Raw genomic sequence first — 24,641 nt, forward strand, 5'->3', positions numbered from 1 at the left:
ACCTTGTTTCATGAATCACTGTATTGAGCATTTCTTTTGGATCATGAGAGTGGCGATTGTAGCACTAGCTAAGCCACCTGCCCACAGTGCATTCCTCAGAAATGAATTGTCTCGTTCTGCTGTTTCTCTTGTTGTCCTGTCATCCAACATTGGATTTTTTTGTTGAATTTTTAGCTGCTCCTCTTGAATTGCTCTCTCAGCCATCTGCAGCATTTCATTTGTGTAGTGCTCTCCACTGTTTTTAAGAATTAGATCATCTATCGTCTCAAGCAGAGCTGTAACCTGCATTTGATCCGGGTTTTCATTGTTAAAGACATGGTATAGTCCGCAGGTGGACTGGATAAATTTCAGCAGATCAGGACTTTCATGAACAAATTCCTGGATTGTCTTGTTCTTCAGCTTGTCTCCATTGGTAAAAAGGACCATAGTATATTTTGAGGAATCTTCACCAAAAATCTTCTGGATGATCTCCACTGTTTCTTGCTCTTCCTCAGTGAATCTGCCCAGCTGGAAAATCACCAAGAACACATGAGGTCCTGGTGCAGACAGGGATATGCACAGTTTGATCTTTTTCTCAGTTTCTTCATGTGTACATCTGGTGTCAAATATGCCTGGTGTGTCAATGATGGCGACATCTCTGCCACTGATGCATGCTTTGGCCTTTTCACAGTCTGAGGTCACAGATGAGGAAGATATTTCAGATTTAAATGCTTTTTTTCCCAGGAAAGTGTTTCCTGCAGCACTCTTTCCCACTCCAGTCTTTCCAACTAGCACAATCCTCAGTTCATCATTATTATTCAGTTTCCTCCACACTGTTAAAGAATAAGTAAATAAAAAAATTACGCAAGTATGCCAAAAAACTGTTTATAACACATTTATGGGTCATTTACTGTCCATATGGTGAAGTGAAATGCAAAGCAATGGTCATAGGGGATTCGTACAATATTTACAGAATTGTCACAGTGATATATAGCAGGGTTGTTCACTTCTGGCCCTGGAAGACTGGAGTGCTGCACAGCAATTCTGCTGCTGTTACGTATCTAGCGATTTACCCTTTAAAAGGTCTGTATGTGGGCTCACACTTTAGTCAGTCACTCTCATAACTAAAACAGCTTAATATTAGTTTAATAGTAGATACCATTAGAGTAATTGATAATAATTACTAAATAACAAAACCTCATTAGGCCTTAATTGACTTGTTAGGAAAAGTTAGGCAGGTCAAGTATTTTCAGTAGGAATTGCCAACCGATAAGAATTCTAGAGCTCCAGACATAACAACTGTGGGCTCCTCTGAGCAACTAGCTGATTTAAATTAAGAAATGGTAGTCAAAAATAAGCTGATTAGTGTTGATGACAGTTTTGGATTTTAGTGTAGTCTCATTTTCTGAGTCTGACCAAATTGGCTGTCGGTCAAATGTGATCTTAAAAGTATCCATTTTCTGTTTGTGACAAAGTAACAAGTAAAAATGTTCAAACGGCTTGATTGTCTCCTACAGCTATCAAAGTCATTGCTTAGCAACGGCATCTCAGCAGAGTGAAACGGTGTTTGTGAAAAAACCATGATCTTATGGTGAAGTAACAGCATGGTTAGAACACTTCTCAACCAATCAGCTTGTTTGGCTGGCACTAACTGTTGTATAATTTACTATAACAATCAAATGTGACTTATGTTAGTTAAATATTAAGTTGTCGTATTGCATAGTGTACTGATAACACTCTACAGTGGGATTAAGAGTTCATTAACTAGCGTTTTGATGATAAAGAGTCATGCAAAGTAATTCAGAGATCAAAAGGCACAAGGCACATGTTATGTGTGAATGCCAAATGGCCTTCATGCCTTTAGCTAGGACTAATTAGAAACCATCTTTATTTTATGTTCCCATAGTTGACTAAAAGTGCTTTCACACCTGCTTTGTTTGGTCTGTTTTGACATGTGTTAATGCTCCACCCATATTCAGTCTGCACAAATGAACTAAACTAGTCTGGCAAGTAAATACAGACCTGTTTTAAAAGGAACCCTTGTTTAGTTTGCTGCTGGTGGGACCACATTTTTATGATGGTCCACATCAAATGAGGGAATTCCATGTCAGAGCATGCTGTTACGTCCTGTGTCTGGATGTTTCCTTTTCTCTCTCTCTTTCTGTCCGAGTGTTCTCAGGTGGACGTTGCTGCATGACTGACGTCTTTTTTTTGACGGCTTTTTTCTTATTCGGCCTCACACGGTTCTGCTCCCCTGGCTGCCTGCCAGTCGACAGACCAGTTATTGTGAATGATTTGCTGGCCTACAGGTACAATTTAGTAATTTTTTTTTTTTTTTTAGAAAGGAAAAGTAGGAGTCGCTTGCCCTTTTTGTTTGGTTTGTTGGACTTTGTTTGTTACTTTATTTGTTATTTTGGGCCTTGGGCCTCCCTGAAGTTTTATTTTTCAAGTTTAAGTTTTTGGTTTCCTTGCTTCAGTTGAATGCTGAAAATAATTTAGGTGACTGGGTGAAAGTGCAAAGTATCAAATAAATTGTAAAATCCGTATTTGATGTGTTTATTATCATTAGTGTTTATTAATTGGATTTTTTTGTTCTGATCTGGTATCTGGGCAGTCAGTCTTGCTTTCTCTTTGTGTGTCTTACCCCTAGAAGACGTAACAATGCTTGTGATGCTTGTAACAATGTGAGTAATAAAACACTAAACAATAAGTTTTATTATATTTTTAACGTCCTTTTTAGTAATCAGAACTAAGTAATGAGGCAAAAGAAAAAAGAACGAGAGACAGAGGTACAGAGTTACAATACATAATAAATAAATAGTTCTTTGTATAAACGACTATGTGAAATAAGTCAGCCTAAAGGGGCTGAGTCTTACAAGGTTCCTGGTGAACTACTAACTGATGTTGCGTATTTCAACACTTCAAAAAGTACTAAAATACACTACACAGTGTGCAGTCTCTTAAATATAAAAAATTATATCCTCTGTTATTATTTACAGAAACGGGTATCTTCAGGGGAGGTGAGGGACATCACACCACACTGTACTGACTGGTGTCCCTCATGTGTTTGTTTTGTGCAGCAACCTTAAAAGGATAATGCACATCTTCATATTTGGGGAATGTGATGAACTGAGATTCAGACATGCAAATTTTGACCCAGATTGGCCTTCGGATGAGGCTACAGTGTAGAGTGAGACTTAAAATCATTAAAAATCCATGTACCTTTATTTTCTATTTCCTTCAGATAAATAAGTTGTCTCTTTTGATTCAGTTGATTAACTGAACAACTGCAATTATAACTTATGTCAGAAATTGGACTGGCTATGCAGCATTTTAACATCGTACAAAGTCTGCAGCTAAGTATACCAATGTCAAAAGGTCAAACTGTAAAAACTTTAAAAATATTGTTGAAGGTCTCTGATCAATAATTTCTACATATAAATGAGCTCCCTATTATTTATCTTCTTCTACGAAAAGGCCCACCTTACTCCACATTACTTCTCTCATATTGCAGCCTCTTGCTTCTTTTCTCTTCCATGTTCATTGTTCCTCTGTGTTTGGTTTTCTGTGATTGCCTTTTCCAAAGTTCATGTTTGTGGTTTAGCTTGCTTGTCTATGCGTTCATGTGCTTTCTGGTAAATATTTAAGTGTGTCCCATTTCTCAAATATGCAAAAACACAGTTTACAAGAACACGCTATAAACTTAAGCATGTATATATCCCCAAATTCAATGTAAGATCGGCAGCTGCCTGTCCCACAAAGATATCTGCACACTCATGATCTTGATGAGTGCTTGCATTTTTTTTGATACATTTAGAAACATGGTATGTTAGGATAGTATGTTCTTAAGCAAAACCACAAACTGCAATTGTGGACTTCGGGACACACTGAATGTGTTCCAGGTTCTCACTTTTAGCATGTTTAACATCAATATTTGACTCAGAAAAGGATTTTCTCAGGAAAAGAATTTTGTAGAACAATAATTAATTTGTAGAATTTATATATGTTAATTGATATGATTCCTTTACAGTTGCTTACACTTGTATTTATTAGATTTTTTTACTTACCTGTTTAACAAAGCTAATTTTAAAACAATGTGAAAATCTGTGAAATCTGTGAAACAATTGCATAAATATTCTTTTGATAAAAAAGATGTCTCTTAGTAATCATTTCATGAATGACTTTCATGATCACTCTGTTGCAACGTGCAGTTGTATAAAATGTTTTTTTAAACGTTTTATTGCAGTGTTTTTATCTGAACTTCTAGTTGCAAAAATGCACTTACCATTGTTTGATTCTTCATTGCTCATTTTCAGCGTTGAGCAGGACATTTTCTCTCCACAAAAGTTGGTGCTGTGTGTGATACAGTCACAGAATGTAGTTTTGAAATTTTCTGGCTCCACTCTAGCAGTTCCAGAACTTTCTGTATCCAATCTGGCAAGCTGATAGTTTTGTCTTCACCCAGCTCCTCCTGCATGCATCAGTGATTTACATATGTATCTGTACCTTATTACATTATGACTGATAAAATCAGAATGTGTCTTGAAGATAACCACTCCCTTTAAAGCCAGAGTGTTATTCAAACACTGCCTTGAAATCTGGTTAGCATCTCTGGGTGCTCATATGGTGTGTCCTAGTGGGAAAACAGATTTTGGACCAAAAAACTGCTAGTAAATATCCATGTCAATTTCAATGGTAAAAATTGTTATATATGTACATTTGCAACATTTATCTACTCAGGTAATGTGTACTTAACTAGTTCTGATACTTTGATAGAAACATACAGCATATTGAACTGAGGCATTTCAAATACAGCATAGTTTAATAACTGCAAGATTAATGTTCATAAATAATTCATAGATAGTATGGATAGATAATGTTTTTCCTTAAATGCTTTTCAACAAGATGGGTCTTCAGTCAGCATTTGAAGACAGCAAGGACTACTGTTCAGACAGCCGGTGGATGTTCTACCACTTGAGTGCCAGGACATAGAGGAGTCTTGAGGCGTATGTTCTTTGGTGGGTCAAAGGCCTTTAGGTATGGATAAATTCAAAATTCCTTATGTTGACCCTGAACAAATTATCATAGTGGTGCCTGGCTAGTTATGAGAGTTTCAGCAATCAGCATAGATCTAAGAGGGTTGAAAATCAATAAACAAATATAGCTGCAAGCAGCAATTAAGGGGTCCAAGCACAGTTTCACAACAATACACAACATAAGATTCTAGCTGAGTAGTGCAATTATTTTGAACGCTAATTACTTTAAAGTGCTACAGTAAAATGATTTAATCTTTGGTACGTGCATAGTATGACAGACTTTGAACTGATAACTGTTGGTTTTTGGACTACATATTATTTCATAATATCATTAAGTTGTATTAAGTTACAATATCTTTTGAACATTTAGAAATATTGTTTTATCACCCCTATTAACATATGTACTCCACACTTGCACACTGCACACTATTTCAACATTTGACAGTGAGGAGGTAAATCAAGTTGGGTGTCAATTGTACAATGTATTCTTGTTGTTTTACTACTGTGCTAAAAAATCATTCATAATTTGTTGGCATTAAAACAGGAACATAGAGCTGACGGTGAAAAATGAAGCATGAGCTGTAAAGACCCAAGCAATGCTTTATTTGGAAAAACACACAGCTTAATGTACTTGAAGTCACTGAATAACTGAACAGCATTCTGTATACAGAGGAGAATAGCAGAGGAGGCGCTGCGACAACAGCATTACCGTGAAAGATTGGATAGATTTTATGAAAAATGATTCTCAGAAATATATTATCCAAAAAAAAAGCTTCATGAAGTTGAGTACTGCCATGTGGCCACATCACATACAGCAAGATGGATAGTTATGAATGGTTTGAGTCACTTTCACTTTTAAACCTTTTAAAGAAGCTAGAAAAATATTGGGTTAGTATAATGGCTCAAATGGTGAAAAGTTAATGCTTACAGTAAAAGACGTGTATACACAGTACAAGCAAAGTATGTCCTTATTACTTCTTTTTGAAGTATTTCTCAAGGATATCACACAACATTTGTGTAATTATGCTTATATATTTGTTATTCTTCTCTGCTAGCTCTCTTGCCTCTTTCTCTCGTCTTTCCCACAGCTCCTTCCTAACTTCATGGACTTCCTGCTTCAGTGCCTCCAACTGTCTGCTCACTTAATTTTCCTTCAGGATCCGTCTTTTCTCTTCTTCAATCGCTTGCTTTGCCTTCTGGAGCATTCCGTTGGTACAATAGCTTCTTCCATTCTTAGAAGCCATGTTTTCAATCTTCTCCAGGAGATGGTCTGTCTGAGCCTTCATTTCATTGTTGAGAACATGGTGTCATTGGTTACTTTTGTTAAAGAGAGTCTCCAGGTCTGGGCTGCGACTAACAAATTCATATATGCTCCTCTCCCTAAGCTTGTCTCCATGGGTGAAGAGAACCAAAGTGTGTCTGCTGGCCTCTTCCCCAAAGATCTTCAAGAAGATCTCCATGGTCTTGCAGTCTTCCTGAGTGAACCTGCCAGGCTGAGCCACCATCAGAAAGGTGTGTGGACCAGGGGCAGAAAGAGGGATGCAAAACTTGATCTTATTGACCATCTCCTCTAAGGTAAAACTTAAGACCTGGCGTGTTAATAACAGTAACTTTCCTCCCATTCACATCCTTGGTGACCTTACAGCAAGAGTCTGTCACGGATAATGCTGATATGTCACATTTAAAGGATTCTTCTCCCAGGATGGTGTTTCCAGCAGCACTTTTCCCAACTCCAGTCCAGAACTATCCTGAGTTCTTCATATGGATTCTGTTTGTCATACACTGTTCAAAGAAAACAGACTTTATCATCACAATTTTAGTGATGCACAGTAAATGTGTTAAATTTGGGACAAAGTATTCATGTTGTGAACATTATGTGAGCAGATTTACTGGGTTTACAATGGGTTTTGTTGGTGCCCTACAACAATTAAAAACTTTGCTTTATTTAAGCCTTTAAGTGTATTGTTCTTAAAGAGTTAACTTCATCTCAAAAGTATTGTTCTTGAAGATTGTCCTGGCAAAGATTTCCCAGTATAGCCCTGATTTATCAAATAGTTCAACTACAAGAAGTATAATAAAATGTGAAAAAAAGTTACAGTGGCATAACAGAAGACTAATCACCAAAAAGTATTTGATTGTATTGCATATGATGACTACATATTCAAACCTTTATACAAGAATATTTAAGGGACATATGTCACATATAACTGCGCCATCTGAATAAAAAACAGAAAACAAGAATTGTTAGCGTCTGTTTTCACCTCACCACCATTAAGATTTGTGCTGAATGACCATTTCATAAATTTTTGGTATCACTCAGTGCAGATCTACTACAGGAACTACTTTGTCAAGAACTTCTTCAAAATCCAAAAGCTTGGATGGTGTTCCCTGTGGCACTCTTGCCCAGTCCCTGAAGGCCGACCAACACCAGTCTCAGGTGCTCCTTTGCTCCTGGAAAGAATTGTTCTGAATAGCTCATTTGTTTCAAATTTGTCCCATTGAAACATATGCTATTTATTTCCATTCACAAGGCATATATTCAAGTAAGGAAGAACTTTTTATGTACACCAGTTATGTCTGTAACTCGATGGAGCGATGATGAGGCGATGATACTCTGAGAGAAGTGACATTTATTAGGGGCAAATCCATAATCAGGGTCTAAACAGACCAAGGTCAAAGAGCCAACATGGAGAGATCGAGGGACAGACATGATAAAAGGAAGACAGGCTAAACACAATAACAGAGACTAGAAAATGTAATGGAGGCTAACAGATAAAATACTATACAAAGACCACCACCTAACTAGGGGAAACACAGGGCTTAAATACAAGAACAATGAGGGTGTTAACAAGACACAGTTGAGTAAAATCAAGGGCAAAGTCTGGAAACAAGGGGGCAGAACAGGGAAGAATCAAAACAAGGAAGTACATGGACAAAAACAAAGGTAAACAAAATCACATGGAGGTCTGGGAGGGGCCAATCGTGACTGTCCAAGAATCATATAACATCATGTATTTTGAAAAAGTACTGCTTGTAGGAATATAATTAGCTTTGGGAATTAGGTCAACCTTTATTCAAAAATGGTACATGATTAGGAAAACAAAGTAGGTTTGAAAAGGAAAGCTAATTACATGAGGTACATATAGTATATCTAAACTTAAGGATGAAGATGATGCACTTTTTGACCAATATCTAGTTTCACACATATTCAAACATGCCTATTTTCATGCTGTTTACTTATCACTTTCTTATTCAGCAGGATAGGAACAGCGAGATGTCCACTCAGAATTCCCAGAGTTTTACATCTCCTTCTAGTTCAGTAAACTTTGTCAAATCGTTTTAAGGTGTGGTCTGTATTGCTGCACCTCTTTCTCTCTTTTTTTAGTAAATATTTGATCTATCTGCTTGAGCAGTTGGATCCTATTCTTTGTTGTTGTTGAGAGAGTATCTTATGCTGGTCAATTAGATTACATTTTCAGGTCAGGGCTTACTAAACAAATTCATATGTACTCTTCAGTTTGTTTCTTTGGCCATCTGCCTGCTCGGGTAAAGAGAATAATGGAGTATCATGAGAAATTCTTTAGCAATTGTTTTTCCCCTTTCCCATTGACTCTTCTCAGCTGGAGAAACACTAAGCGATATGCAGAACCTGATCTTTCTTTTTCTCTGGGACTTGAGAAGACCTGATGTGTCAATAACACCAAGTCTCTCTTTGACTATATCAGTCTGAGTTCACACCATTCAGATATAAATGCTTCTTTTCCCACTCCAGTCTATCCAAACAGTTCACTGTTATTCTTTTTATCTTTCTGACAAGTGAAGTACAGGTATGCCATTACTTTTTCATTTACTTAGCAAGTAGCTTGGCCCTTTTGCATTTTACAAGCACCTTGCAGCCATTCCCTGCTGGTATCTTTCCTATGTTTGCAATGTTCTATGCATTTATGTTCATGTAGTCGTAAGTGGCCACAAGTGACTTGACTTATTTTTGCATTAGATTTGATTACAGCGCCCTGGGTATTAATGTTTTCTTTGTGTTCATAAAAAGGGTAATAATTTAGCTTAAAGAAATGCTATGTAAAGATTAGAAACATCACTGTAGACCAGTGGTGTCAATTTTTTTTCTGCAAGAAGCTGGAGTTGCTGCAGGTTTTCATTCCAAACATGTCTTTAGTCAGTTGGTCTCAGTCTTCAAAAAAATTATCATGTCTGCTTCTGTTAAACTGGTATAAAAACCTAGACCCCCTGGCTGCAGACACACTACACCTAAACATTTAATCAAATCTTACAGTTTACAAAAAAGTTTACAAAAATGGCATTTATACCGAACATTTAAAAAATGCATATTGTGCACTTGATAATGAGGCTAATAGTAGGAAAAATCTAAAAGAGCATGAATAGTAATTTACAGACTGACTGCAGAATTATCATGTTCTAAGGTACGGAAAAAAAAAATCGCAATTTCACTGTTGTCAGAAGAAAACCTTCAAACTGGTAACTATACAGTAGAAGGAAAAAAACTACTTTGCTTTTCAATGTAAGTCAGTGGAACCAGATGTTTTCACAAGTCATTTTGGGCCATTTTTTTCGGTCCATACTGCATGAAATGTACACACAATGTAAAGGACAACAGGCATTTTCAAATTATGTCAAAAGCTTAAAAATGACAAAAATAGAGATACTGGTTTTTATTCCGACAGTAAGAAAATACAATTCCAATTCTACTGAAGTTGTGTAAAACAAATAAAAACAGAATACGATGATTTGCAAATGCTTTTCAACCTATATTCAATTAAATACACTACAAAGACAAGATATTCAAATGGATAAACTTTACTGTTTTTTGCAAATATTCACTCATTTTGAATTTGATGCCTGCAACATGTTCCAAAGGAGTTGGGACAGGGGCAACAAAAGACTGGAAAAGTTGAGGAATGCTCAAAAAACACCTGTTTGGAACATTCCACAGGTGAACAGGTTAATTGGAAACAGGTGAGTGTCATGATTGGGTATAAAGGGAGCATCCCTGAAAGGCTCAGTCATTCACAAGCAAGGATGGGGCGAGGTTCATCACTTTGTGAACAACTGCGTGAGCAAATAGTCCAACAGTTAAAGAACAACGTTTCTCAATGTGCACTTGCAAGGAATTTAGGGATTTCATCATCTACAGTCCATAATATCATCAAAAGATTCAGAGAATCTGGAGAAATCTCTGCAAGTAACCAGCAAGGCAGAAAACCAACATTGAATGCCCGTGACCTTTGATCCCTCAGGCGGCACTGCATTAAAAACCCACATCTTGCTGTAACGGATATTACCACATGGGCTCAGGAACACTTCAGAAAACCACTGTCAGTGAACACAGTTTGTCGCTCCATCTACAAGTGCAAGTTAAAATTCTGCCATGCAAAGCGAAAGCAACATATCAACAACACCCAGAAACGCCGCCGGCTTCTCTGGGCCCGAGCTCATCTGAGATGGACTGACGCAAAGTAGAAAAGTGTCCTGTGGTCTGACAAGTCCACATTTCAAATTGGATGTCGTGTCCTCTGGGCCAAAGATGAAAAGGACTGTCCAGATTGTTATCAGCGCAAAGTTCAAAAGCCAGCATCTCTGATGGTGTGGGGTGTGTTAGTGCCCATGGCATGGGTAACTTGCACATCTGTGAAGGCACCATTAATGCTGAAAGGTACATACAGGTTTTGGAGCAACATATGCTGCCATCCAAGCAACGTCTTTTTCAGAGACGTCCCTGCTTATTTCAGCAAGACAATGCCAAGCCACATTCTGCACGTGTTACAACAGTGTGACTTCGTAGTAAAAGAGTGTGGGTACTAGACTGGCCTGCCTGCAGTACTGCAACTGAAGTTGCACATCAAGCAAGAATGGGAAAGAATTCCACCTACAAAGCTTCAACAATTAGTGGCCTCAGTTCCCAAACACTTATTGAGTGTTCTTAAAAGGAAAGGTGATGTAACACAGTGGTAAACATGCCCCTGTCCCTACTTCTTTGGAACGTGTTGTAGACATCAAATTCAAAATGAATTAATATTTGCAAAAAGCAATAAAGTTTATCTTGTCTTCGTAGTGCATTCAAATGAACATAGGTTGAAAAGGATTTGCAAATCATCGTATTCTGTTTTTATTTATGTTTCATACAACGTCCCAACTTCACTGGATTTGGAGTTGTACATACATATGGACCTCTCTACCAAATTGGTTCAAATTGCAGTCCTATTGAAAAAAACATAGTTTTAGTTCATTGTCTGAGGCTTATTTTAGGCACACCCCTGCAATGTAGAGCTGGAAATAAGATTGTATTTCTGTCTCTTATGGTCACACGGTGAGCAGTTCAATCCCAAATTGTAATATTAAGAATTGTTACTACTGAAATGCATATTTTGTGCAATAAATAAATGTTTTTGTGTTTTAATGGAAAATATAAAAATAATATCTTGCTAAGTGCACGCACACAGACACAGACACACACACATTTTTCACAAGGTGATAAAATTTTCATTTGCAATAAATTGCCGTATTTAAATGTTCCTCTGTAAAGGATGTGCTATCTTGTTTCACTTAGAAAACCAGCAAAACATAATTTCACCACAATATTACAGTTACTAAATTTACTAATATTAAAACAACCTTATTGTTACAATAAACACTAATAGAAACTATAAAGTTCTGTAGTTTATATGATCCTACCTTCCTCAGTTTCCATTGTAGCCATTTGCACTGCTGAGTCTCTCTGTGTGGGTTGGTGATGTGTTTGCTACGTTAAACTGTAATGGCCTGTAATGCATTTATGTACTTGGATCATGATACACACCCCATACTTTTGTTTTTAAATGTGACACTGTCTGCTCTGTGGTGTTTAATTTGATTCATGTTCAGGGTGTTTGTGCACTGTCAATTATTGTTTTATGACTGACAGTTTGAACAGGTTTTGACACTGACGCGTCATCTTCACTGAGCCTGAGTTTTGGAATTATGATGTTAGTCCTGTGGTTTCATTCTTGGCACATTTTGAGAGCTTCTTAAAGGGTTTTTTTCACCACCCTAATTCTGTCCTTGTTCAACCTTTGTTCATTTTTGTCTACATACCCATAAAGCTTAATGAATTGTGTTCAGATTACATGTATGTCTTGAGCAATGCTTCTAGCTTAATAGTGCCTACAACAAAAAATCATTCTAGTCCAGAGGTCACTAATAGGTGGACCGCAGTCCGAGTCCCAGATCCAGACACTGTCCTATGCGGACCTGAAAGAGCAACCCATAAACTATGGAGAATTCTTTAATTTCGATGGGGTGGTACTATTTTAATCAGTGCAACTTTTATTGACTTTATGGTAGCTTTAGCAGGCCGGGAAACTCACAATCCAATCACATGCGTTGTAAGTATGACATGTGTTCAACTTTTTTATGAGGCTGAAGTCAGCTTCTTATTTGCCAGCTTCTTGTTCGAATTTTCCCGTTCCACCTTGAATTCTGACTGGGCACCAAATGTAAATGCGGCACCATTTAAAGTGGAACAGGAAAATTCAAAATTCGTCTCTTGTTGCAGATTTCACATACCAGGAAACTAATGTGCTGCTTATGAATGTGAATAAGTCCATTCATCTCCAAATGTTCATCTTAAATCTCTCATTGCCTTTGTTCGCTACTAGCTAAGCGAGACTGTCTTGCTATGTGACCTGCAGTCTGTAGACCAAATCCGAAGTTATAAAATCACTAAAGAAAATAGCATGACAGCTGTAACATGTACTGCATGGACATCCACTGCCACTGGATCTTATTTCACCGTAACAGTGCATTTTATCACAGATGAGTGGAAGCAGCGCCTCATGTGCTCCAAATAAGAGCAGTGAATGAAAGCCTTCCATTTCACTTGTCACATCACTTCCATTAGTTTTATTAATTAAAGATATTGGAAGTAAAGTCATTGTGGATCATTACAAATACTTTGCTTTAAAAGTCCTCGCAAACTGAGAAAAAAGAAAGGAACAGAACAAACATACAGAACCTTGTTCAGATTTTCAGCCTTTTTTCTGCCATCTCACTGTGGGTGGGAGAACATTAAAAGGATCAGGGGGAAAAGCAGGTTTGAATTCTCAGCTTTAATCTGCTCACGTGCAGAGACCGCCCCCTCCCGGCCACCAATCGCAATAACTGAGAACCCGGCTGCTACAAGAACAAAATAAAGAAACAGCTGAATGCATAAGTATTCAAATCCTTGCTTTGATGCACCTTAAAATGTTTTTAAATAAAAAACAAAGCATATCGTGTGACCAGGGGTGGGATGCCCAAACGTGCGGGATGGATTTGAACCTTTATTAGCTCAACTTAGAGCAGTTTTAGCAGCCCTCCTTCAACTGTACATGACTGTAGCCCTAAGTCAGAGCTGCTGTGTGAGGCAGGCAGTGTCCCATGTAAAGGGGAACTCCACTGACTTTGCATTATTTGCATTATAATCATTCATGCATTTAGTAGATATGTTTTTAAATATGTTTTTTTTTCAATAGGACTGCAATTTGAACCAATTTGGTAGAGAGGTCCATATGTATGTACAACCCCAAATCCAGTAGTAGTTTTGTTTGAAGTGTGCCTTTCTTGAGAAACTTACAGAGTTAAAATTGTTTACCATTGTAGTACTATCCAAAAAGACCAGTGCACTTTCTTGTGTTTTATATGTCATGCTGATAATGTTTAAATAGTACTAAATTTGAAAAAACATGATGTTGTTTAGGTGCTTTTTTTTCTTACAAACACCCTGTATGTACCTCTCCGCCCTGAACACGTTTTATGCTGTTTGGGTTTATGGCAAGAGAGAGGATCAGAATTCAGAGTTTTTTCAAAAATCAGAGTTTTGACAGAATACAAAGCGCATGTTATGTTTAAAAACGCTGTCCAGGGTGGTGGTTATGGGTTTAATTTCATCGTCAGTTAAACGTGATGCGTGCCAGGCATCTTAGAATGTCTGCCGGCAGCAGGTGCTTAGTTAACACCAGCCTGCGTTTCACAAGCAGAAATGAATTGAATTTACAGATCCCCTTCTTCCCCAACAGGTTCAGCCCTGGCTTCAGGCGGAGAGTTATAAGGAGAGCTGGGTTGCCCAGTTCAAAACTCAGTGATAGCCAAGAGAACTGCTTTTTTTATTTTATTGCTTCCACTGATTACATAGCCGAGTTTTTCCTGCCTCCTTGCTCACTCTTCTGACTATACATGCATGCAGCAAGCAGGCTGTGCAATCTACATGTGGGCCTATGGATAGCACTGCTCTAAGGTTGTTTGCTTTCCTTTGCCCTAAGATGGACAAATGCAGAACCTGTGGGAAGTGAATGTGCTTACTTTGCTCATACTGTCAACTTCTGACTCCTCATTCTTGCAAAAACAAGTTCCCCTTTAATGAGGGCTGAACTCACAGTCCCATCTCACTGTTGCCCACCAAACTTCTGTGAACCCCACAGAGAGATTGTCACACGTTGTTCCTGTTATGACACTGTATGTGCAAAAATCTGTTTCTAGCAGTTTTCTGCATTTTTCATATATTGAAAAATCAACTTTTACGCCTTATCCAAGTATAAAAACGTTTTGGCAATATTTGGCATGTATTCACATTTCTGGCTTTTCCGCCACAATTTTTTATGTGCATTTTAAAGTTTGAAAAAAGAGGTGGGTGGTAAGCCCACCACTGAGGACAGCTGACTGTTTCCACACTACATGCCATTGTTGTAAGCATTGCATCTCTGAAATAACATTCAAACAGGCAGCTCTATATCTTCGTTATAACATTTTAACAGAACAGGTTTCAACAACATATGACTCATATGTATTGCTAAAATAAATGTAAGTAAATATAACCTAAATTAACAGAAATAAAGTCATCTTTATTAAATGTATAGGGTATTACATTCAACGTTGCTGACAAAAATCATCTGATTAAATGCTTAATTAATCTACAATATAACACTCTAAATAATCTAAAACTCTATAATATACTCTCCCATAACTTTCTTTCTGTGTTACACCTGTAGACATGAAAATTGTGCTGGTTACTTTGGTGACTATGTGACAATAAAGGCTTCATTCATTCATTCCTTCATTCATTCCTGAAGCAACTTAAAATTAACAGATGCTAACAGATGTGTTAAAGATTTACAGGATTCATGGACAGATGAAGGTGGGTTGTCAAATCTAAAATCTTAAAAGTACACAAAAATGTGGTGCAAAAGTCTTAAGTTCATGTGCAACTATGCCACAGGTGTATAGGTCAGCATTCAGAGCACAGATCTATAAAGGAGACATATCATAAATATGAGAAATATGGGAAAAGTCATGTTAAGAAGCATGTAGAGCCAAAGCAACATCCTATACAAATGTCATGGGTGTCAATGGCACCAAACTGAACTGCAAAGTGGACACAGGCTGTGTGTTACCATTATAAATAAAGCTGTTGTGAAAACATCCCAGTGATGTCATTTAAAGACAAGAAAGTCTTGGAAGTCTTGGTCTCAGCTTTAAGCCCCTCTAAAACTGGAGCAGTTTTTGGAAATACTGTACTTACAGCAAAGGAACCTAATGAAAGTTAAATGATAACCGTTTATAAACCATAAACACAACTGGTCCTTATTAAATTCAGTTTATTTTGCATGATGAGCATTCTTTTATTTTCTTGAGCTATATGGTGAGTAAAAGCTTCAGTGAAAAGTTCTCAGAAAATGTTCTGTGTAACCCAAAATATCGCAAAACAAGCTCAATCAAAATGTGAAAGATCTTGTCAACATATGAAAAGCCTCTTTCAGCCTTTTCTCTCGCCTCGTCCTCATATTGTTTCTCTTTCTTCTTTTTCTCTCTCTCAAACCTTTCCTCTTGTAACTGTGCTCTCAAGTCATCTATCTCTTTCTGTCTCTGTGCTTCGTTCTCTTTCAAGATCCTCTGCTTCTCTGCTTCTATCGCTCTCTCAGCCTCTTGTAGCATCCCTGTGGTGTAGTGTTCTCCACCATTTCCAGTGACCATCTTATCAATCTGGTCCAGAAGCTGAAGGACTTGGTCCGGTTCCTGATCTTTGTTATTGAACATGTGATATCGGCCGTTGCACTTCTTGATGAAATCCAAAAGATTTGAGTTGTTTCGTACAAAATGATGAATATTCTGTTTCCCAAGTTGATCTCCATGGGTGAACAGCACCATGGTGTACCTGGAGGACTCCTGGCCGAAAATGGCTTGAAATATCTCAACTGTTTTTTTGTCTTCCTCTGTAAATCTACCTACCTGAATCACGACTAGAAAGACATGTGGACCTGGAGCAGACAGCGGAATGCACAGTTTAATCCGATTAACAACCTCATCCACAGTTAACTCAGTATCAAACAGACCTGGAGAGTCAATAACTGTGACTTTTCTTTCATTCACATTGCCGCTGACTTTTTCACACTGTGAGGTTACAGAGGAAGAGGAGAGCTCAGATTTGAAGGCATTTTTGCGTAGGATGGTGTTTCCTGTTGTACTCTTGCCCACACCCGTCTTTCCAATCATCAGGATCCGAAGCTCACCGGTTAAGTCTTGCGCTGTTGGATCATTGAATTAGTTGTATAACTTGTGTTTTTGTATATTTATAGCATTGTTCTGATTTTAGAGAACATACCTTTGTCACTCTCAGAACTGTTCTGCTGCTTGAAAGTCTGGGGAGGAATTTTGAACTTGGTCAGTTAGTTGTTTTCTGAGCAGCACAAATCACAAGACACAAAAACCTGTTAAGGTAAAACACTCATATCTCAATTCTGTATACATGATGGTGCCGCCAACATTAGGGCCATATTACAGAAAATTCTTTTTGTCTTAATTTACGATCTGACAGGTCAAGATAAGATTTTTCATGAATTCGTATTAGAGAAGCAAGTCTTGTCTTAATTTAATAATCTTATTTTATGGCATCTTGTAAACCAGCCATTAGGGGTGTACTTTGTGTACTTCTGGTGCTGGTCCCAAGCCCAGATAAATGGTGAGGGTTGCGTCAGGAAGGGCATCCGGCGTAAAACTAACATGCGGATCACAAATATGTTTGCCATACCGGATCGGTCGAGGCCCGGGTTAACAACGACCGCCTCCGGTGCTGTTGACCAGCAGGGTGCCGGCAGAAATTGGACTACTGTAGGTTGAAGACCATCAAAAAGGAGAGGAGGAAGGCGGGTTAGAAGGCAGTGAGAGAGAAGGAAAGGCAGGAGTGTGGAGGTTAGAGTAGGGATTCTGAACATAGGGACAATGACTGGTAAAGGCAGAGAGCTTGCCGACATGATGGAGAGAAGGAAGGTAGATATTCTGTGTGTCCAGGAGACCAGATGGAAAGGAAGCAAGGCCAGGAACATTGGAGGTGGATTCAAACTGTTCTATCATGGTGTAGAGAGGAAGAGAAATGGAGTAGGGATAATCCTAAAGGAACAGCTTGGGAAAAGTGTTCTGGATGTAAAGAGAGTGTCAGACAGGATCATGAGCTTGAAGTTGGAGGTTGATGGTATAATTTTGAATGTGGTCAGTTCATATGCACTTCAGTTAGAGGAGAAAGAGGAATTTTGGAGTAAGATGGATGAAGTGATAGATGGTGTCCCTAGAGAGGAGAAATTGGTGATTGGTGCAGAATTCAATGGACATGTTGGTGAAGGGAACAGAGGGGATGAAGAGGTGCTGGGTATGTATGGTGTGAAAGACAGAAATGCGGAAGGTCAGATGGTTGTAGATTTTGCAAAGAGAATGGAAATGGCTGTGGTGAACATGTATTTTCAGAAGAGGGAAGAACACAGGGTGACATACAAGAGTGGAGGGAGGTGCACACAGGTGGATTATATCCTTAGCAGGAGATGCCACCTAAAGGAGATTGGAGGTTGTAAAGTGGTACCAGGGGAAAGTGTAGCAAGGCAGCATAGGGTGGTTGTCTGTAGAATGAGATTAGAAACAAAGAAGAGGAAGAGAGTGAAGACAGAGCCAAAGATTAGATGGTGGAAGCTGAAGGAGGAGGAAGGTTGCAGGCAGTTCAGGGAAAAATTGCAACAGGCCCTTGGGGGCAGTGAGGAGCTACCTGAGGACTGGGAAACTACAGCTAAGGTGGTGAGAGAAACTGGCAAGAATGTGTTGGGTGTTTCGTCTAGTCAGAGGAAAGAAGACAAGGAAAGTTGGTGGTGGAATGAGAAAGTCCAGGAGAGTATTCAGAAGAAGAAGGCAGCTAAGAAAAAGTGGGATAACCAGAGAGATGAATGAAGTAGGCAGGAGTACTGTGAGGCTAGTCGCATAGCAAAAAGAATGGTGGCAAAGGCAAAGGCTCAGGCCTATGATGAGCTGTATAAGAGGCTGGACAGTAAAGAAGGAGTAAAGGACTTGTATCGCTTGGCTAAACAGAGAGATAGAGCTGGAAAGGATGTACAGCAGGTTAGGCTGATAAAGGATAGAGAGGAAAATGTACTAGTGAGTGAACAGAGAGTGTTGAGTAGATGGAAGGAGTACTTTGAAGAACTAATGAATGAGGAAAACGAGAGAGAGAGGAGGATAACGGGGGGAGAGATAGTGGATCAGGAAGTGCAGAGAATTAGTAAGGTGGAAGTGAGGGCAACTTTAAAAAGGATGAAGAATGGAAAGGCAGTTGGTCCAGATGACATACCTGTGGAGGTATGGAGATGTTTAGGAGAGAAGGCAGTGGACATTTTAAGTGTTGGTAGAGAAGTACAGAGAAGGTCAGAAGGAGCTGCATTGTGTCTTTGTGGATCTAGAGAAGGCATATGATAGGGTGCCAAGAGAGGAACTGTGGTACTGTATGACGAAGTCAGGTGTAGCTGAATAGTATTTTAGGGTGGTGCAGGACATGTATGAGGATAGTGAGACAGTGGTGAGGTGTGCGGTTGGAGTGACAAATGGTTTCAAGGTGAAGGAGGGTTACATCAGGGATCAGCTTTGAGCCCCTTCTTGTTTGCAATGGTGATGGAAAGGTTGACAGGCGAGGTCAGGCAGGAGGCTCCTTGGACCATGATGTTTGCAGATGACATTGTAATCTGTGGTGAGAGTAGAGAGCAGGTGGAAGAGAATCTGGAGAGGCGGAGGTTTGCACTGGAGAGGAGAGGAATGAAGGTCAGTAGAGACCAGACAGAATACATGTGTGTGAATGAGAGGGAGGCAGGTGGAAAGGTGAAGATGCAAAGAGTAGAGGTCGTAAAGGTGGATGACTTCAAATATCTTGGGTCAACCACCCAGAGCAATGGACAGTGTAGAAAAGAGGTGAAGAAGAGGGTGCAGGCAGGATGGAATGGGTGGATACGGATGTCAGGGCTGATGTGTGACAGAAGGATAGCAGCAAGAGTGAAAGGGAAGGTTTACAAGACAGTAGTGCGTCCTGCTATGATGTATGGTTTGGAGACTGTGGCTCTGTCTAAAAGACAGGAGGCTGAGCTGGAGGTGGTGGAGATGAAGATGCTGAGATTTTGGTTGGGAGTGACAAGGATAGACAAGATTAGAAATGAGCAGATCAGAGGGACAGTGAAGGTGGAGCAGTTTGGAGATAAAGCCAGAGAGGCCAGGCTGAAATGGTTTGGACATGTTTTGAAGAGGAATAGTGGATATATTGGTCAAAGACTGTTGGAGATGGAGTAGAAGGAGAAAAGGTAGACCTCAGAGAAGGTTTATGGATGTAGTGAAAGTGGACATGGAGATGGTTGGTGTGAAAGTAGAGGAGGCAGTGGAGAGGGCAAGATGGAGGCAGATGATCCGCTGTGGCGACACCTAAAGGGAGCAGCCGAAAGAAGAAGAAGAAGAAGAAGAAGAAGATTTTATGGCATCTTGTCTTATCTCAGGTTAGGAAATCTTTACTTACTCGATTGAAGCTGACAATCAACTGTCGTGTCTGTTACCTAGCAACTGACCTTGCGTGCACAGCTGGCACGTAGACACAATCAAGTTGGTTAGTCAGACAGCCAGCGTTAGCTGTCGTTACTGGTGTAAAGAAAGTCAAATAAAACTAGAGCGCAATAAACAGAGAGCGGAGAATATTGTGTCAGTGCTTTGTGTTGTTTATCAGTGTCCTAAAAACCTAAGCTGATGTTATTGTTGATGTTAATGTTATTCCTCCTAATAAGCAGACACATGTTCAGTCTCCTCATTATTCACCACCATCACTGTCATATTTTATCATCAACAATAACACGCAAAGGAAATCTGAGAGGATGGTGGAGTCTGGGGCTCTGAAACGCTGTCCAGTGTAGAAAAATGTAGTGTCATTATACATATAGTGTACTCTGCTGCCTATCACTGCATGAAACAACAGAGATAGATGATTAAAACAGGTTAAAACACTCTGGGGTTGACTTAAAGTTTAAAAAATATTTAGGATATTTTGGTAACTTAAGATGTTTCTGTAATACTGTTTTCTTAACTGGAAATAAGATTATAGACTTAAGAACTGTTGTTCTGTAATGGCTTCTGTCTTAACTTCAGTCTTAACTTCAGTCTTAACGTGGACTCCAACTGCAAGAATCCTCTGGGGGAGCATGTGACGCTCACCCTACCTGCATTGGCCAATCAGCGATCACTCTCCAGATCCAGGTCACCTGAAATCTAAACAGCCGCACTGGATTGCCATTAACTTCACCCTAAACAACTGGCCCATCCTGTTCATTCATTGTGATGTACTGCCCCTGTTTGTACAAGTGAACACCGAGCGTTCTTCTCTTCACTGCTACTCAGTGTCCTGCTTGTTTTTTGTCTACTTATTCTCATGTTTTGCCTCTCGGTTTGTTTCCTGACCATCTCTTTAATGTCTCTAATGATTAATGATAGTCTCTATCTGGTTTTGACCCCTGGATGTTTTTCTACGTTTTGTGTTTAATGGGTCCTTGTAATGTTAATTTAAACTTTTGCTTTTCCTGCGAGCAGCTGGTCTGTTCAGCCTATTTACTCTACTTTTTTAACTTAATATGTTTAAAAACAACTACAACTACAACTAACAACTAACATTATATATTTATATATATATAATGTTAGAGTTAATCTAGACAGTATATGTTTTGTCTGAGGCTGAATCATGGGTTTAGAAATTTGAGAGAAATGACACGATATCTTCTATGTTCCAGGTACAGAAATACAACCAAACACATAAATAGCTGCATTTCATGACACTTACCTGTAATCCAACCGCTATTGTTACAACAATGAATAACAGCAGTTTAGTAGAAGTCAGCCAGGTCCTGGACGGTGCTGACTGTCCTTTCCCAACTTGCTTTTCAGAAGCTGCAGTTCAGTTAAATACAAAAATTATTTAAAATAAATCAAGTTTACAGCGAAGTCTGGACACTATTAGAGTGCTTTAAGTATTTAGACACATTAAATCATCTGAAGAGGTTGGATTTTATCTTTACCTGCCATTGCAGCTGACAATCTCATTCACTCTCAGTGACAGAGTTCTCGTTTTGTTTTTCCATGGAAATGAAACCAAGAAAAGGAAAGCAGGCTCAAGAGCCGACAGTCAAAGGCGGAGCTTGGCCTGAACAACAGAGCATAAAAGGCAGAAATTAATTCACTGGAAGAGTGCGCCTGGAACTCAGTAAAATGTTTCAAATGAACATACACTACTACAAATACATCCTGCACAACTCAGTTGCCTTGCTCACTATGTTTAACAGCTAGGAGGCTTAATAATTTACAATCACTCACATTTTCAACATCAAATAAATGGCTAATATCAAACTTTAGCCTGATAGTTTTGCATCTACTTACAGACAATGTTTGGATAAATGATTGCATGCAGGATGGAAGGAGATGTTTATCAGAACAGTAAGCTGTGCAATGCTGTGCTCACAAAGTGCTCTGCTACCATAGAAGAAGTACTAAGTAACTGTGACGCCTAGTGGCAAGAGGTTATAGCAGCACAATAAAAACACAATATCAATAAAGGCCAAAACACTGCAATTTCTAAAAACTCACTGGCAACAGGAAACTGAAAAACCTGAGATTTTATTACAAGGATTCCCAAGTGCACAATTATTATTATTATAACAATGGTTATTTTCTATTTTTTATTTATATTATTGAGGACATTTATAGTGAGTAGGATGAATCAATCATAAATTAAGCTTTTTTTTTGAGGTTTTAAAACTACTTTCCTCAAACCTGTGATCAGATGCGAGTTTGATTGCACAGATACAACAAATTTATTTATAACACTGTTGTAAATTTTTTCTAAACTCATTTTATAATGGGATTTGAAATGTCGCAGTCATGCACCATTAACTTTGGTGACTCTGTTTCACAAACACTGCTTTCTAGATAGATTGTTGTCTTATTTACAGCTAATCAATAAAGGAGAACTAAAGCTTAACTGGCAGAACATGATGAAGTGATGAGACTTAAAGTATGCTTATATATATTAAACTGCATTAAAAACCACATGGGCTCAGGAACACTTCAGAAAACCACTGTCAGTGAACACAGTTCGTCGCTCCATCTACAAGTGCAAGTTAAAACTCTGCCATGCAAAGTGAAAGCCAGATATCAACAACACCCAGAAACACCGCCGGCTTCTCTGGGCCCGAGCTCATCTGAGATGGACTGACGCAAAGTGGAAAAGTGTCCTGTGGTCTGACGAGTCCACATTTCAAATTGGTTTTGGAAATCATGGACGTCGTGTCCTCCGGGCCAAAGAGCAAAAAGACTGTCTGGATTGTTATCAGCGCAAAGTTCAAAAGCCAGCATCTCTGATGGTCTGGGGGTGTGTTAGTGCCCATGGCATGGCATGAAGGCACCATTAATGCTGAAAGGTACATACAGGTTTTGGAGCAACATATGCTGCCATCCAAGCAACGTCTTCTTCAGAGACGTCCCTGCTTATTTCAGCAAGACAATGCCAAGCCACATTCTGCACGTGTTACAACAGCGTGGCTTCATAGTAAAAGAGTGCGGGTACTAGACTGGCCTGCCTGCAGTCCAGACCTGTCTCCCATTAAAAATGTGTGGCGCATTATGAAACACAAAATACGACAACGGAGACCCCGGACTGTTGAGCAACTGAAGTTGTACATCAAGCAAGAATGGGAAAGAATTCCACCTACAAAGCTTCAACAATTAGTGTCCTCAGTTCCCAAACGCTTACTGAGTGTTGCTTAAAGGAAAGCTGATGTAACCCAGTGGTAAACATGCCCCTGTCCCAACTTCTTTGGAACGAGTTGCAGGCATCAAGTTCAAAATGAGTGAATATTTGCAAAAAACAATAAAGTTTATCTGTTTGAACATTAAATATCTTGTCTTTGTAGTGTATTCAATTCAATATAGGTTGAAAAGGATTTGCAAATCATCACATTCTGTTTTTTTTATGTTTTACACAATGTCCCAACTTCATTGGAATTGGGGTTGTACACATATCTATGTGTGTGTGTGTGTGTGTGTGTATGTATACATACTGATCGGGCATAAAAGTATGACCATAACATGCTCCACTTACTATATAGGTGCACTTTGTAGTTCTACAGTTACAGACTCTAGTTGATCTGTTTCTCTGATACTTTGTTAGTCCCTTTTTACCCTGTTCTTCAGTGGTCAGGACCCCCATAGACTCACAGAGCAGGTGCCATTTGGGTGGTTGATCATTCTCAGCACTGCAGTAACACTGATGTGGTGGTGTTGTGCTGGTACAATTGGATCAGTGCTACTGTAACTATAACAGAGCCCTTTTGTTGCTGTTTAGAACCATTTTCAATGGGAAATGGTTGGTTTAATGAAGTCAGAGAGCATTTAAATTGTTCATTTAAATTGTTCCTGGGATTGGTTAAAAAATATTTTGTGAATATGCACTATAGTGGACACCAAGAGGATCTTCATGTCTTTTACTGTAACTAAAGTTTTAACACATTGTTTTAAGAGACAAAAGAGAAGCAAAGAAGATTTAGTACAGATAATTGAAGTTTCAGACTTAGATTTATCAGATGAGGACAAAGCTGAGGAGTTTAAACCTGGTGAAGTGGCAAGTATGACAATGTCAGTGGGAAGTTTTCATGCAGCCCAATGTTTTTTATAATGAAAAATATCACAAAAGTCAATCAAAGTCTTAATTCTTAGCACTTGAAATGCCCCTTTCAGGCTTTTCTTACTTACTTTGGTTGTTATGAAAGTATTTTAGCATATTTACCCATAAGTCACATTGTAACGTGCGGACAGAATCGCAGACGCTCGCAGGTAAAAGGTAGTGAGGTTTAATACCAGAGGTAATCAGGAAAATCCACAGAGGGAGAAAACACAAATCGAAGTCCAAGTTCAGTCCGAAATCATAACACAAAGCCGTCCAGGCAGGCAGAAGTGCACGAGGGCAAACCAGTATTCGAAACCGGGTCAGATTAGGCGAAAGGTCAAAACACAGGGAGCACAACGTAGAGAAACCGCTCAGTAATTGCATCAAAACAAAGCCTCGCAAAGAGTCAAACTGAAGTCCCAGCTTATGTGGGTTGAGGCGCAAGTGATCAGTATTTAGGCGACAGAGATCGCTGACAGTTGCTGGGGAAGATCACGTGATTCCCCCGAGCACTCTGGGAAGTCCGATTCCACCGTTGACTGCGTGACACACATTCAGCCTTAGTATTGGATTATCAATTCACTTATTGA

General features: G+C 39.0%; 1 protein-coding gene across 1 annotated transcript; it reads right to left on the reverse strand.

The window, feature by feature from the left end:
- On the reverse strand, nucleotides 1–24,562 carry LOC108426118 (GTPase IMAP family member 8-like). Its single transcript, XM_017695386.2, has 8 exons — nucleotides 24,172–24,562; nucleotides 21,410–21,534; nucleotides 21,175–21,281; nucleotides 16,663–16,699; nucleotides 15,697–16,585; nucleotides 6,334–6,596; nucleotides 4,265–4,402; nucleotides 1–812 (listed from the first exon to the last, which is right to left on the reverse strand). The coding sequence occupies exons 2-8, from the start codon at nucleotides 21,432–21,434 to the stop codon at nucleotides 16–18; spliced, it is 2,256 nt and encodes a 751-aa protein (XP_017550875.2). The 5' UTR covers nucleotides 21,435–21,534; nucleotides 24,172–24,562; the 3' UTR covers nucleotides 1–15.
- Nucleotides 24,563–24,641: the final 79 nt, after the last annotated feature.

Source organism: Pygocentrus nattereri, chromosome 5, assembly GCF_015220715.1.
Source record: "Pygocentrus nattereri isolate fPygNat1 chromosome 5, fPygNat1.pri, whole genome shotgun sequence".
NCBI classification, from domain to species: domain Eukaryota; kingdom Metazoa; phylum Chordata; class Actinopteri; order Characiformes; family Serrasalmidae; genus Pygocentrus; species Pygocentrus nattereri.

Coding starts and splice junctions, on each gene's coding strand:
- LOC108426118 (XM_017695386.2), bottom strand. CDS start 21,434: ATGAGATTGTCAGCTGCAATGGCAG. Junction 4,403..6,333: donor GGAGACTCTCTTTAACAAAA/GTAACCAATGAC, acceptor GATTGGATACAG/AAAGTTCTGGAACTGCTAGA. Junction 813..4,264: donor CAATGAAGAATCAAACAATG/GTAAGTGCATTT, acceptor ATTCTTTAACAG/TGTGGAGGAAACTGAATAAT.